This window comes from Chiloscyllium punctatum, chromosome 32, assembly GCF_047496795.1.
Source record: "Chiloscyllium punctatum isolate Juve2018m chromosome 32, sChiPun1.3, whole genome shotgun sequence".
NCBI lineage: Eukaryota > Metazoa > Chordata > Chondrichthyes > Orectolobiformes > Hemiscylliidae > Chiloscyllium > Chiloscyllium punctatum.
Window position 1 is genome coordinate 40,965,639 of NC_092770.1, and position 15,417 is coordinate 40,981,055.

A 15,417-nucleotide genomic window follows, 5' to 3' on the forward strand; every position below is an offset into this window, starting at 1 on the left:
TTATGATCTTTTGGAAAACTATAGTTTGATTAGAAATAGTCAGCATGGCTTTGTGAGGAGTAGGTCATGCCTCACAAACCTTATTGAATTCTTTGAGGATGTGACAAAACTGATTAATAAAGGTAGAGCAGTGAATGTGGTGCATGTAGATTTTAGCAAGGCATTTGATAAGGTTCCCCATGGTAGGCTCATTTAGAAAGTAAGGAGGTATGGGATACAGGGAAATTTGGCTATCTGGATACAGAGTTGGCTGGCCCATAGAAGACAGAGAGTGGTAGTAGATGAAAAGTATTCAGTCTGGAGCTCGGTGACCAGTGATTTCAGCACGGATTTGTTCTGGGACCTCTGCAGTTTGTGATTTTTATAAATGACTTGGATGAAGAAGTGGAAAGGTGGGTTAGTAAGTTTGCTGATGACACAAAGGTTGGTGGAGTTGTGGATAGTGTGGAGGGATGTTGTAGGTTGTAAGGGGACATTGACAGGATGCAGAGCTGGGCTGAGAAGTGATAGATGGAGTTCAACCTAGAAAAGTGTGAAGTAATTCATTTTGGAAAGATGAATTTGAATGCAGATTACAGGGTTAAAGGCAGGATTCTTGGCATTGTGGAAGAACAAAGGGACCTTGGGGTACCCATCCATTGATCCTTCAAAGTTGCCACCCAAGTTGACAGGGTTGTTAAGAAGGTATATAGTGCATTGGCTCTTATTAACAAGAGGATTGAGTTTAAGAGCCGCAACTCTATAAAGTCGTGGTTAGATCATACTTGGAATATTGTGTTCAGTTCTGGTCGACTCATTATAGGAAGGCTGTTGAAGCTTTAGAGAGGGTGCAGAGGAGATGTACCAGGATGCTGCCTAGACTAGAGGGCAAGTCTTACGAAGAAAGATTGATGGAGGCTAGGGCTTTTCTCTTTGGAGTGAAGAAGGATGAGAGGTGGCTTGATAGAGGTGTACAAGATGATGAAAAGCATAGATAGAGTGGATAGTCAGAAACTTTGTCCCAGGAGGAAATGGCTATCATGAGGGGCATAATATTCAGGTGATGAGAAGAAGTTTGAGGAGCGGTGTTCTTTACACAGAGACTGGTGGATGTGTGGAATGCTCCGCCCACTGTGGTAGTAGAGTCAGATACATTACGGACATTTAAGCGATGCTTGGATCGGCACATGAATGATAGTACAATGAGGGGTATGTAGGTTAGTTTGATCTTAGAGTAGGATAAAAGGCTGGCACAACATCAAGGGTTGAAGGGTCTGTACTGTGCTGTACAGTTCTATGTTCTATTACCTCACTCTATTTCTAACATTGTACCCATCTCCTATAAAGACCCAGACCCACTACAGTTTCTACCTTCCCTGACTCACTATCATCACCCCAACTCCCAACAACACTACCCCTTCATACTCACTGCATTGCCTACTCACTCAGGGCATCTCCCTACCTGCACCAAAGGGAACAGTTGTGTCACTCACTTGCATCTTCCTTAATTCTTCCACGTCTCTTATTCCAGGAGGAAAATGATTCATAATAGGACAGAAAGGGTCAAGACAGGTGGTGAGCTGCCTGAATTCAACTTCTCTCCCGTTATGATGAGAGAATCCAGACTCTAACAACCCCAAGCATTTACTGGAATCATGCGATCATAATGATATCCACATAATTTCATTTGAACTAGTAAATCATGTGCATCTTGTAATGTAACATTTGATCTGCTGTTAAATAGTAAAGCAGTTATATTGGCTGTGATCAGAGTTCATTTTGTTTCTTTTACTTATCAATATTTGGTTGACTGATTGATAATTGTTAACTCCCAAACTGTTTCTGAATGCTTTACTCAACTAACTGATTTTTTTTCTAGTACTTGTTATAATTGTTGTTTGTTTTGCAATTTGCCCTTGACGCAAATAAAATGACTAGGCATGTCCATGACATACGCCTGGTGTGAATATTTTAACCATGGTAGTGTGAATAATTTAACCACTATTCTGTTTGCTATTTATTACATCTCAAATTATTTTTCTTCATTTACTCAGCTGAAGAATTTCAGAAAACGAACAGCAACATGGAAGGAGCAAATGAAAAAGTCTTATCCCAGAGCTACTTTTGTGAAAAGAAAAGGAAGTTCATAGAAAGAGAGAAATGGAGCAACAAGTTGGAATTCATCCTGTCAGTTGTTGGAGGGATAGTTGGACTGGGCAACATTTGGAGGTTTCCTTATCTCTGTTACAAGAATGGAGGAGGTAGGTTGTGAAATGAAATGAATGCAAGAGTAAGATACAGAATACAATAGTAAAGTTGAAATGGTGAATATGGTGAAAACCATAGTAAGAACACAGGTAGGATACCATATCCAGTTCTGAGTTCTACTCAATTGAAAAAAAAGCTGAAGCAATAGCGAACACGCAGTGCATGTTTGTTGGGATGCTACCTCAGTTATGAAAATAATAATAGAAAGGCAAACTTGAGAAATTAGGCCTATTCTCATTCAAACAAATGAGTAACTCATTCTGAGGAAGGATTATCTGACCTGAAATATTAACACTGATTTCTCTCTGCTGATGCTGCCAGACCTGCTGAGCTTTTCCAGCAATTTCTGTTTTTGTTTCTGATTTACAACAGCTACAATCTTTTTTGATTTTTATTAAAGAGCAATTGATAGTTGGGTGATAAGTGTGAATGGATGAGACTAAATAAATAGAACATAGAACATAGAACATAGAACATAGAACAGAGAACAATACAATGCAGATGTATCGGCCCTCGATGTTGCGCCAATCTGTGAACTATTCTCAGCTCATCCCCCTACACTAGCCCAAAATCATCCATGTGCTTATCCAAGAATTGTTTAAATCTCCCTAATGTGGCTGAGTTGACTACATTGGCAGGTAGGGCATTCCATGCCCTTACCACTCTCTGAGTAAAGAACTTGCCTCTGACGTCTGTCTTAAATCTATTACCCTTCAATCTGTAGTTATGCCCCCTCATACAAGTTGACGTCATCATCCTAGGAAAAAGACTTTCACTGTCTACCCTATCTAATCGTCTGAATAGGGATAGATAGGGTAGACAGGAATAGAGACTGAAGATATAAGATTAAATATAAGAGACTTAAAACAGAGATGGAGAAAGCTTATTAGATTGAAGGATACAAACGGGCGTTAGTGACTGAAGCAAAGCTCAGGTCAGCATGCTAGAATAGAATCATAGAGATGTACAGCATGGAAACAGACCCTTCGGTCCAACCCATCCATGCTGACCAGATATCCCAACCCAATCTAGTCCCACCTGCCAGCTCCCGGCCCACATCCCTCCAAACCCTTCCTATTCATATACACATCCAAATGCCTCTTAAATGTTGCAATTGTACTAGCCTCCACCACATCATCTGGCAGCTCATTCCATACACGTACTACCCTCTGCGTGAAAAAGTTGCCCCTTAGGTCTCTTTTATATCTTTCCCCTCTCACCCTACACCTATGCCCCCTAGTTCTGGACTCCCCGACTCCAGGGAAAAGACTTTGTCTATTTATCCTATCCATGCCCCTCATAATTTTGTAAACCTCTATAAGGTCACCCCTCAGCCTCCAACGCTCCAGGGAAAACAGCCCCAGCCTGTTCAGCCTCTACCTGTAGCTCAGATCCTCCAACCCTGGCAACATCCTTGTAAATCTTTTCTGAACCCTTTCAAGTTTCACAACATCTTTCCGATAGGAAGGAGACCAGAATTGCACGCAATATTCCAACAGTAGCCTAACCAATGTCCTGTACAGCCGCAACATGACCTCTCAACTCCTGTACTCAATACTCTGAACAATAAAGGAAATCATACCAAACGCCTTCTTCACTATTCTATCTACCTGTGACTCCACTTTTAAGGAGCTATGAATCTGCACTCCAAGGTCTCTTTTTTCAGCAACACTCCCTAGGACCTTACCATTAAGTGTATAAGTCCTGCTAAGATTTGCTTTTCCAAAATGCAGCACCTCGCATTTATCTGAATTAAACTCCATCTGCCACTTCTCAGCCCATTGGCCCATCTGGTCCAGATCCTGTTGTAATCTGAGGTAACCCTCTTTGCTGTCCACTACACCTCCATTTTTGATGTCATCTGCAAACTTACTAACTGTACTTCTTATGCTCGCATCCAAATCATTTATGTAAATGAGAAAAAGGTTAGGTAGATGGTGAAAAGAAAAGGATAATGAGGGTATATAGGAACAACATAAGTGCATTGGATGGGGTTACAGTGAATGATTAAATACCAGGTTAAATGACTTGTTTTCATCCTCTATTTTCCATGTAATCCCATGGAATGATCATTTAAAATTATTTTACAACTGGGTCCTTTCAGGTTTCCTTTGCTACATTCACCCAGCAGTTGCTGTTCTTTGCATCAAAATGCTTTATTCAAGAGGGTTGCTCAATTTATATCCCTTCTAATGGAAGGACATAGACAAAGAGAGCACCATTCAATTCTACAGCCTGTCAGGGTCACACAGGTGTAAGCAACAATATAATGAATGGCTGAATGTTTGACTAAGAAATATTTCCATTCTATGAATATTCAGTCTGTGTGCAGTATTAAGTATCTTAACTTGTACACAAGTATTGAGATATTTATGTATTCAACAATTCAAAAGACTAATCTTACAACCATTCATCAATATGACTGATTGTGAGCAGGATTATGGTTGGTGCTCCTGCAAAGCTTCACTTGACAGTTGAAGCTGTTCCTAATAATGAAGTCCATATCCATATTACAGCAGTGACTACACTTCAAAGTACGTCATTAGCCTCATATGCTCCTTGGGTTACCCCGAGGTCATGACAGGTGCTATATAAATCTTTCATTACAATGATATAAAGAGAAAACGTGAGAGAACAGGTTATTAGAAATCTCTAGTCCCAAATTTTCAAGTATTTATTCAATTTACTGGAGCCCGATAATAAAAACATTGTGAGATTCTCAAACTCAAAGTAACTGTGAGTCCTACATAATATTTGAGTGAAAAGTAACTTCTTGCTTCGAAAGTTGCAGACAATGGTGAAAGGACATCATTCCCTGTAGAATATAGAGGGCAGAATTACTCAGCTGGTCAGGTAGTGTCCGTGGGAAGAAAAAATGGAGGATGGAGAGATTAAATGACAAATGATTCATGTTGCAGGGCCAGAGGGAATGGAAATAGGACAAGTAAAAGTCTCTCAACATTGAGTTCAGCCATTTTAGCAGGGAGACATTGCTTACCTGGATAGACTTTTGGGTTTGCTGAGCACCTGTCTAAGAATGAGAATAAAAGAGTGAGAAACTACTTGGATCATAAGGAGAGAAGTCAATTGACTGAGCTTTACAATTGTGAACTCCAAGTGGCCCTGTGTTTTGGAAGATAAATTGATTGGATGAGAAGATCAATATAACACAGAGGGCTTTTGTCTGAGTTACTTTGATAGTATTTGATGAAGTAGCTTTTTTTTTCCTGAAATGATTACTTCAGTTAAGGTGCACTTACAGTCATAGAGTCACAGAGATGTACAGCATGAAAAGAGATCCTTTGGTCCAACTCTTCCATGCCGACCAAATATCCTAACCTAGTCTAATCCCATTTGCCAGGACCTGACCCATATCCCTCTAAACTCTTCCTATTCATAAACCCATCCAGATGCCTTTTAAATGTTGTAATTGTACCAGCCTCCACCACTTCCTCTGGCAGCTCATTCCATAGACACCCCACCTCTCTGTGAAAAAGTTAGGTCCCTTTTTATATGTTTCCCCTCTTGCCCTAAACCTATGCCTTCTAATTCTGGACTCCCTCACTCTAGGGAAAATACCTTGTCTATTTGTCCTATCCATGCCCTCCCATGATTTTGTAAACCTCTATAAAGTCACCTTTCAGCCTCCCCGATGCTCCAGGGAAAACAAGCTCAGCATGTTCAGCCTCTCCCTATAGTTCAAATCCTCCAACCCTGGCAACGTTCTTGTAAATCTTTTCTGAACACTTTCAAGTTGCATAACATCATTCCGATAGGAAGGAGAATTGCTTGCAATATTCCAAGAGTGGCTTAACCGATGTCCTGTACAGCTGCAACATGACTCCAACTCCTACACTCAATAGTCTGACCAATAAAGGAAAGCATACCAAATGCCTTCTTCACTACTCAGAAAGTTCAGCAGGAATTTAAAAAGGAGGTCCTCGAGGGTAGTAATATCTGGATTACTCCCTGTGTTACGAGCTAGTGAGTGTAGGAATAGGAGGATAAAGCAGATGAATGCATGGCTGAGGAGCTGGTACAGGGGTAAAGGGTTCACAGTTTTGGATCATTGGAATCTCTTCTGGGGTAGATGTGACCTGTACAAGAAGGATGGATTGGACCTGAATTGGAAGGGGACTAATATACTGGCAGGGAGATTTGCTAGAGCTGCTCAGGAGGATTTAAACTAGTAAGGTGGGGTGGGACCCAGGGAAATAGTGAGGAAAGAGATCAATCTGAGGCTGGTATAGTTGGGAAAGGGAGCAAGTCAAACAGTCAAGGCAGGGACAAAGAGAACAAGGTAGGACTAATAAATTAAACTGCAGTTACTTCAATGCAAGAGGGTTGAAAAGGGAAGGCAGATGAACTCAGAGCATGGTTAGGAACATAGGACTGGGATATCATAGTGATTACAGAAATGTGGCTCAGGGATGGGCAGGACTGGCAGCTTAATGTTCCAGGATACAAATGCTAAAGGAAGGATAGAAAGAGGGCAAGAGAGGAGGGGGAGTGGTGTTTTTGATAAGAGATAGCATTACAGCTGTGCTGAGGGAGGATATTCCTGGGAATACATCCAGGGAAGTTATTTAGGTGGAACTTAGAAATAAGAAGGGATAGTCACCTTATTAGGATTAGATTATATACCCCCTAATAGTCAGCGGCAAATTGAGAAACAAATTTGTAAGGAGATTTCAGTTATCTGTAAGAATAACAGGGTAATTACGGTAGGAGATTTTAACTTTCCAAAAATAGACTGGGACTGCCATAGTGTTAAGGGTTTAGATGGAGAGGAATTTGTTAAGTGTGTACAAGAAAATTTTCTGATTCAGTATGTCGATGTATCTACTCGAGAAGGTGCAAAACTTGATCTACACTTGGAAATAAAGCAGAGCAGGTGACTGAGGTGTCAACGGGGGAGCACTTTGGGGCCAGTGACCATAATTATATTAGTTTTAAATAGTGGTGGACAAGAATAGACAGGATCTAAAAGGTAAAGTTCAAAATTGGAGGAAGCCTAATTTTGATGATTTTATGCAAGAACTTTCAAAAGCTGACTGGGGGCAGATGTTCACTGGTAAAGGGACAGCTAGAAAATGGGAAGCCTTCAAAAATGAGATAATGAGAGTCCAGAGACAGTTTATTCCTGTTAGCATAAAAGGAAAGGCTGGTAGGTATAGGGAATTCTAGATGACTAGAGAAATTGAGAGTTCAGTTAAGAAAAAGAAGGAAGCAAATGTCAGACATAGACAGGATCGATCGAGTGAATCCTTAGAAGAGTATAATGGCAATAGGAGTATACCTAACAGGGAAATCAGGAGGGCAAAAAGGAGACAGGAGATAGCTTTGGCAAATAGGGTTAAGGAGACTCCAAAGGGTTTTTACAAACACATTAAGGACAAAAGGGTAACTACGGAGAAAATAAGATCAGCAAGGCAACCTATGTGTGGTGCCGCAGGAGATGGGGGAGATACTAAACGAATATTTTGCATCAGTGTTTACTGTGTAGAAGGACATAGAAGATAGAGAATGTAGGGAAATAGATGGTGACATCTTGAAAAATGTCCATATTACAGAGGAGGAGGTGCTGGATGCCTTGAAATGCATAAAAGTGGATAAATCCCCAGGACCTGATCAGGTGTACCCTAGAATGCTGTGGGAAGCTGGAAGAGTGATTCCTGGGCCTCTCACTGAGATATTTGTGTCACCGATAGTCACAGGTGAGGTGCCGGAAGACTGGAGGCTGGCTAACATGGTGCTACAATTTAAGAAAGACGGTAAGGAAAACCCAGGGAACTATCGACCAGTGAGTCTGATGTCAGTGGCGGGCAGGTTGTTGGAGGGGATCCTGAGGGACAGGATTTACATGTATTTGGAAAGGCAAGGAATGATTGAGGATAGTCAGCATGGCTTTATGCGTGGGAAATCACGTCTCATGAACTTGATTGAGTTTTTTGAAGAAGTAACAAAGAGGATTGATGAGGGCAGAGTGGTAGATATGATCTATATGGAGTTCAGTAAGGCATTTGACAAGGTTTCTCATGGGACACTGGTTAGCAAGGTTAGATCTCATGGAATACAGGGAGAACTAGCCATTTGGATACAAAACTGGCTCAAAGGTAGAAGACAGAGGGTGGTAGTGGAGGGTTACTTTTCAGACTGGAGGCTGGTGACCAGTGGAGTGCCACAAGGATCGGTGCTGTGTCCACAACCTTTCATCATTTATATAAATGATTTGGTGGTGAGCATAAGAGATGAGTTGATAAGTTTGCAGATGACACCAAAATTGGAGATGTAGTAGACAGCAAAGAAGATTGCTTCAGAGTACAATGGGATCTTGATCAGATGGGCCAATGGGCTGTGGAGTGGCAGATGAAGGTTAATTTAGATAAATGCAAGGTGCTACATTTTAGGAAAGCAAATCAGAGCAGGACCTATACACTTAATGGTAAGGTCTTGGGAAGTGTTGCTGAACAATGAGACCTTGGAGTGCAGGTTCATAGTTCCTTTAAAGTCCACTTGGCTTTACACATCCTACACTAATGTATTTGAAATGTCCTGTTAACTGTAAAACATTGGTAGTTTTTAACAATACGTGACTAGTGCACTGTTCAGAGTATTGAATGCATGTCTGTTCATTATTGAGTAACTTTGTGGAATTTATTTCTTTTTGTTTAGTCTCTTAACCTTTTCAACTGAAGCAGTGATAGTGCAGTTTTTGTGACCCTAGATCTCTGCTTTGAATGCGTAGTTTTTAGAAAACTCAGACAGACAACATTTTATTAATTTTATTTTACTCACTTTGTAAATTCCTTATTTATAACAGGATCAGATTGACATTAAATGTGCTGTTTTCCTACAGATTGAGAGAGAACCCTTCAATGAAGGACAGGAACAGGCCCTTTGATCTACCAAGCCTACATCAATTCAAATCCTTATTTAAACCCGCGACATATTGTCACTGCGCAGTTTCTATCCCTCTGTTCGCCTCCTGTTCATGGGTCTATCAAGTTACATCTTCAATGCTGTTAACAGGCCAGCATCCATCACCTCCATTGCCAGTATATTCCAGGCATCCACCACCTTCTGTCTGAAAAATTGTCCCCGCACTTCCCACCTAATCTTTCTCTGTCTCACCTTGAATATATGCCACCACCGTTAGTAACTTTACCAGAGACAAACATTAAAAATATTTCATGCCATTATTAAGCTTATTGCAACCAATTTTTTTAAATTGCACTTTTTTAAAAATAGTGAATTAAAATATGATTAAAATTATAATTTTCACTTGGCTTTTACACATGGTTTGGATAATTAGTCTAGTTTGGATTCAAATTATTTGCAACCCCATCTTTGTTAGTCTTTCATCATCTCTGGATCAAAGTTTTGGAGCAATATAACTCACAGTATTGCTGGAGGATTTTCATTACTTGAACATCTCTGGGTTACATAATGTCACTGCTGTAGATATTTTCCAAACAACATGTTCAACAGAGCTCCCTCGATTGCTTAAGATTCTTCAGTAGTCATTGTGCCTTAAGTAATGACTGCAATGAGAAGTAAATTGAAATTTAAAAATATTAAAAGTCATTCTTGTGAAGCGTGTGGAACTAGGGGTGCTCCTCAACCAAGACAGATGCAGAGAACAAAGTGAGAATGAGATAGAGAAATCAAATGTGAATGTTCAAGGAGCTTCCACTTACACAAAGAAATGGAAATGTTCAAAACAATCATCAAATCTACATTTGGTGTTTCCAGTGTTGCAGTGACCAAACAGTAAGTGATAAATCCAAAACTAGGAAAAGACCACAAATTTCAAATTTACATAAATAAAGACTGGGTTAGGGTGAGGGTTCGGGATTAGTTCCCTGATGATTGTGATTTTGACTGGAGCCAACCTAAGATGTGATAAATAGATAGCAGCACCAGTTAATCAATTTTGGTACTGCCGGGATTGCACACGTTTGTGGCCAATCAGATCAGCTGGGAACTCTAAAGTCATGACATCCTTCTGCTGAGGGGCAGAAGTCCAGTCTTCAGCTTGTTTAGGCCATGGGACTTTGTTTTGCTGCAGGGCAGCCTTTTAAAAAGCCAATTGGTGAATAATAGATAGAAAGGATAAAGGGATAAATAAATCAATATGCCCCTCATAAAATTCAGCCCTTAGAGTATTTTGGTCACAGGACAGTGGTGTTTAGGAAGAGTTGAATGAACAATCATGTTCCTGCTCTTCACACATAGGGAGGTATATGCTGTTAGTCATGGAGGAATAAACCAATGTGTCACAGATCCAATGACCTCTTCAGAGAGTTGAGAAAGAAAAGACGCATGATATGATCAATATTGGAACCAGGTTGGAGGTAACAGAAGTAGAAGATAGTGTGTTAAACATGGAGCAAGGTGGGATGGAAGACAAAATTAAAAGAGTTCATATGATGGCTATGAAAGGAGATGAAGGGCGGGAATTTGGAAGACTTAGAGTGCGTCATAGAGTCATACAGCATGGAAACAGGCCTATCACTCCAACTTGTCCATGCTGACCAAACATCCCAATCTGACCTAGTCCCATTTGCCAGTATTTGGCCCATATACCTCTAAACCCTTCCTATCATATATCCATCCAGATGTCTTTTAACTTTTTTAATTGCATCAACATTTAAATTTATTCTGTTATGTGCCCTCCAATAATCATTATCTTCTTCTTTTTCTTATATTTATCCCTTAAAAAAATATGATGACCTCTACATTAAGTATGCCCTGCAGGAAGCCAAACCATACTCCAACACAAATTGCATAGAGATATTTCTCCTCACTTTCAGAAATTATTTTAAATTGATGACTTCATTGTCTGCACAACCCAAAGATGTTATATTTCCTCCTACTCATTCGTTCAAAGTCCCACTGCTCCAGTGTAAAGTATTTCAATATCTGATGTCCAGCTCCTTAATACATTTTCCATGCCCGCTAACCTTGGTGAAACAATACTTTACGTTCTCTGTCGTATTAATGTCCTTTTTAAAATGAGACATTCAAAACTTCACACGGTATTCTAACTGTGGGCTTATAACCACTAACTTTTAAAAATTTATCACGACTTCTTTACTCTTGTACTATAAATCTCATTCATAGGACTCAAAATGTCATTGTTCTTTTTATACCTTTGTCTACTGACATTAATATTTTCAAAGAAATAAACACGCATATAAATTCCTAGCTCCCTCCAACGATCTCCGCTCTGCAAGGTTCCACAACTTAAATGAACCTTTCTGTTCCCTTTTTCTCTACATATTGTATGTTATTTCTCAGTTTTCCATACTGCATATTGCACCTGCTGTCTGTATTTTCATCAAGCTGCTAAGTTTTGCTCAGATGGTCAACTTTTCCAATTCTTGTTTGTGCTGTGCCTCTGGGAGCTGGGAGCTGTTGATTTGGAGATTGCTTTGAAGTTTAAAATTAACCACAACACACTTACACACTGAAACATAGAGAATGTTCAAAATGAGTTGCATCAGATTATGGGCTGAAAAATGTCATCTCTAAATCATTTCTTTTTGCAATCCTGGTTCATAAATGTTTCCATGAATGTTAAAAATGAATTGCTAACTTACTTTTAATAACTGCCAGAATATTGGCAAGGAGCACTTTCAATTGGTAATATATTTTCAGCGTGTTTTACTATGACGTCAATGAAACAATAATGAGTCATTTTGCATTTTTATAAACTAGTCCAAAAGGATATACTTCAGTGTCTACTGATGACCCTAGCAAAATATGTGCTCATCAAGAAGTCAGGTTCAACCTTATCACAAAGTTAAGGAAATAGTAATTAATTTGTAGGTTGTAAATAATTCCCTGAATTACAGCCTGAGTCTGAAACTCATAAAATCCTTCAAATTCTGATGTCAGTTATCATATCACATCATGCTGTTGTAAGGCAGATGAATCTTGAACACCTCTGACCTGTCTCAGTCAATGTGATGCAAAGAACAGCCAAAGGTGAATTGTAGCATGTTTTTCTACTTTCTTACATGACTTGTAATTGGAAATGTCAGAATGGATGCACATGTTGATGAATGACTAAGATTAGCAGAGCTACTAATACACAAATCCATCTTTAGGGAGGTCTCTTATTAAGCAATTATGCTTAGCCACTCGATATTTCTGGTCATTGTTTAGTAAAAAAAATCAAGGGGCACCCATGCAGGCCTCTAAAATATTCTCAGTGATCATGTGCAGCTTTTGGAAATTTAGGTGGAAAATATATCTTTATTTTTAACTATTGTCTGATTTTTGCTTCACAAGCAAATCCAAAGAGGGATTAGAATCATGTTGTGCATTTTCTGTATAATACAGTGGCAATCAACAATCTAATCATTAAAATTCTACCAGTTTTTGCCATTTTTGCTCCCTGAGGAGGATGTATTAATGCACGATAAGACAGTTTAATAAACTGATATATCTTTCGTTTGCTTTTGATAGTTGAAAACATTTCAAAGGCATAGCAAACATAAGAGAGATATCACTTCAGTACTGGGACTTATTTTAGAAGCTTAAGTTCCAGAAACTTGTTTTTCTGATCCATAATGAGATGACAACCAACGAAGCTGAAAACTTTTTTTTGTAGGAATGACATATTTTTCCACACAGAATTGTTAATATGTAAGAACACTGATATTCCAGAACAGACAAAGCAATTTCTTGTATAAATATGTTTGGGATAAAATTCAATGCTGCACAAATGAACTTTCTGCCTTCCTATAGCCATATGACCTTTCTAACATGGAAACATCCATCTAGCAGCCTGTTTCAATGAAGTTAATGTACAGGTCAGGCTGTTGTTTTGAGAGTTTGTGACATGGTGGCAGAATGTGTGTTGAAAAACTGCAAAAAAATAAAGCACGTACAGTCAGAGGGATGTGAGAATGTTCAGACTGTAAATGTCATAACTAGCACTTGAGAAAGAACAAGGAAGCTAACTATATCCAAAACACTGGATAAGATAAAATGGTAGTAACTTCTGCAGGTGCGAATCGAAATTCATGAACTTTAGCATTTCCTCTATGTTAGTTGGCAAAATATATACCATAGAGAGTTGGAATCTTGTTGAGATAGATGTTTTGAGGTTTATTTGAATGGCTGCAATTTTACAAATTCTGAGTTATCTGATTATTGATATCTCCATACATACACATGATTGATTAACTGAAGGCAATACACTGACTCCATTGCATGGACAGTGTGAATGAAGGTGAGGTGGGTACCTTTTATATTGAAATGTCATATGTTGTGATGTCATGTAACTATCTTTCTGATCGAGAATCTATGCCACAATACAAATTCTTCCTTACCCCTCTTAACAGTGGGAACCAATTTGCAGATAAAACTTTGCAAGGATTCATATAGACATTTTATCTCTTAAACATTCAGATAATGACTTGGGAGCAGGAATCAACCAGTCCTAGTCCTTTTACATTTAGCATGACTTGTAGTTTTGCTCTATGATGTACACTAGGTATGCCTCCTGTTGTTGTGAATGAATGCGCATCAGTTGTCATCTGGCATGCTATCTTCAGTATCTGAGTCGTTGTCATGTGTGATGGGTGGCTGATGATATGTAAATTGAATATGAAATGAATTCTGTTGCAGATAAGATTGGGTGGTGAGCATGTGGGAGGGAAGAACTGTATGGATCTCTTGCCCCAAACATGAACTGCTGATAATGGTAAACCATTCGGAGTAGTATATCGATTTAATGTACTAGAACATCTAGATTTTCCAATGGCAAAATTACAAAATTGTTACAGATATAGAGTCATAGAAACATATAGCACAGAAACAGACCCTTTGGTCCAACCAGTCCATGCCAAATAGAATCCCAAACTAAACTAGTCCCACTTGCCTGCTCCTGACATATATCCCTCTAAACCTTTTATATTCATGTACTTATCCAAATGCCTTTTAAACATTGTAATTGTACCCACAACCACCACTTGGTGTGTGAAAACATTTGCCTCTCATGTCTTTTTATAAATCTCTCTCCTCTCCCCTGAAAAATGTATCCTCTAGTCTTGAAATCCTCCATCCTAACAAAAAGACAACTACCACTAACCCTCATTATTTCATAAACTTCTATAAGGTCACCTCTCAAATTCTAATGGTCTGGTGAAAGAAGTTCCAACCTCTTCAGCTTTTCTTTCTAACTCAAACCTTTCATTCCCAGCAACATTCTGTCAAATCTCTCTGACCCCTCTCCAGCTTAATAATGTCCGTCCTCTAACTGGGAAACTAGAACTTGGCACACTGTTTCAGAAGAGGACTTACCAATGTCCTGTACAAACTCAACATGACTTCCCAACTCCTCTATTCAAAGGACTGAGCAATGAAGGCAAGCATACCAATTACCTTTTAACCATGCTGTCTATATGTTCCACAATCCTACCTAAGGCCCTAGTGTAAGTGGCACCCTTGTTTGTTGTACTAAAATGCAATACCTTGCATTTATCCAGATTGAACTCCATTTTTCAGCCCATTGAACCATTTGATCAATATCCCTTTGTAATCTTAGAAAACCTCCTCACTGTCTATCATGCCATCACTTGGAGAGAGACTTTTGAAGGTATTTTGCATCCTAAAATTCTCTGAAGAACAGAAAAAACAGATGGCAGTAATTATGAAAGCCTTGATGCAAACTTTGAACCTCAAGTGAATGTAAATTATGAACGGCACATGTTCTATATTAGGGTCAAAATTGAAAAAGAGTTAATTTATCAATATGCAATGACATTAACACAGCTTGCAGTATCCTGTGACTTTGCACAACTATAGGACGATCTACCTAAAAGCAGGTTGTATTCGGCATAAGTTGATTGATCTTTTTGACCATTTTGCTTCCATCCAGGTGCATTCCTCATTCCATATTTTTTATTCCTCTTTACCTGTGGAATTCCAGTGTTTTTCCTTGAAATTGCACTTGGACAGTATACAAGTCAAGGTGGAATAACAGCTTGGAGAAAGATCTGCCCCCTCTTTGAGGGTAAGTTGATTAAATAAAGTTCAAAGCAATTAGAAGGAACTACAATGGAAATTATGAAGTTGTTAGACAAAGAGAGGTTCGGAGATAAGTAAATGGAGTCAGAGATTATTAAAGGTAACTAGAATTGACTTAAAAATTAC

General features: G+C 39.1%; 1 protein-coding gene across 1 annotated transcript in view; it reads left to right on the top strand.

Annotated features, from left to right (window-relative positions):
• The first annotated feature begins 2,021 nt into the window (after positions 1-2,021).
• The window catches only part of LOC140458089 (sodium- and chloride-dependent GABA transporter 2-like), an 82,102-nt gene continuing 68,706 nt past the window's right edge, over positions 2,022-15,417 (top strand). Inside the window, exons 1-2 of the mRNA XM_072552153.1 lie at positions 2,022-2,240; positions 15,143-15,277. Of these exons, the coding sequence (XP_072408254.1) occupies positions 2,063-2,240; positions 15,143-15,277 (313 nt within the window). The 5' untranslated portion in view covers positions 2,022-2,062. The remainder of the gene's footprint in view (positions 2,241-15,142; positions 15,278-15,417) is intronic.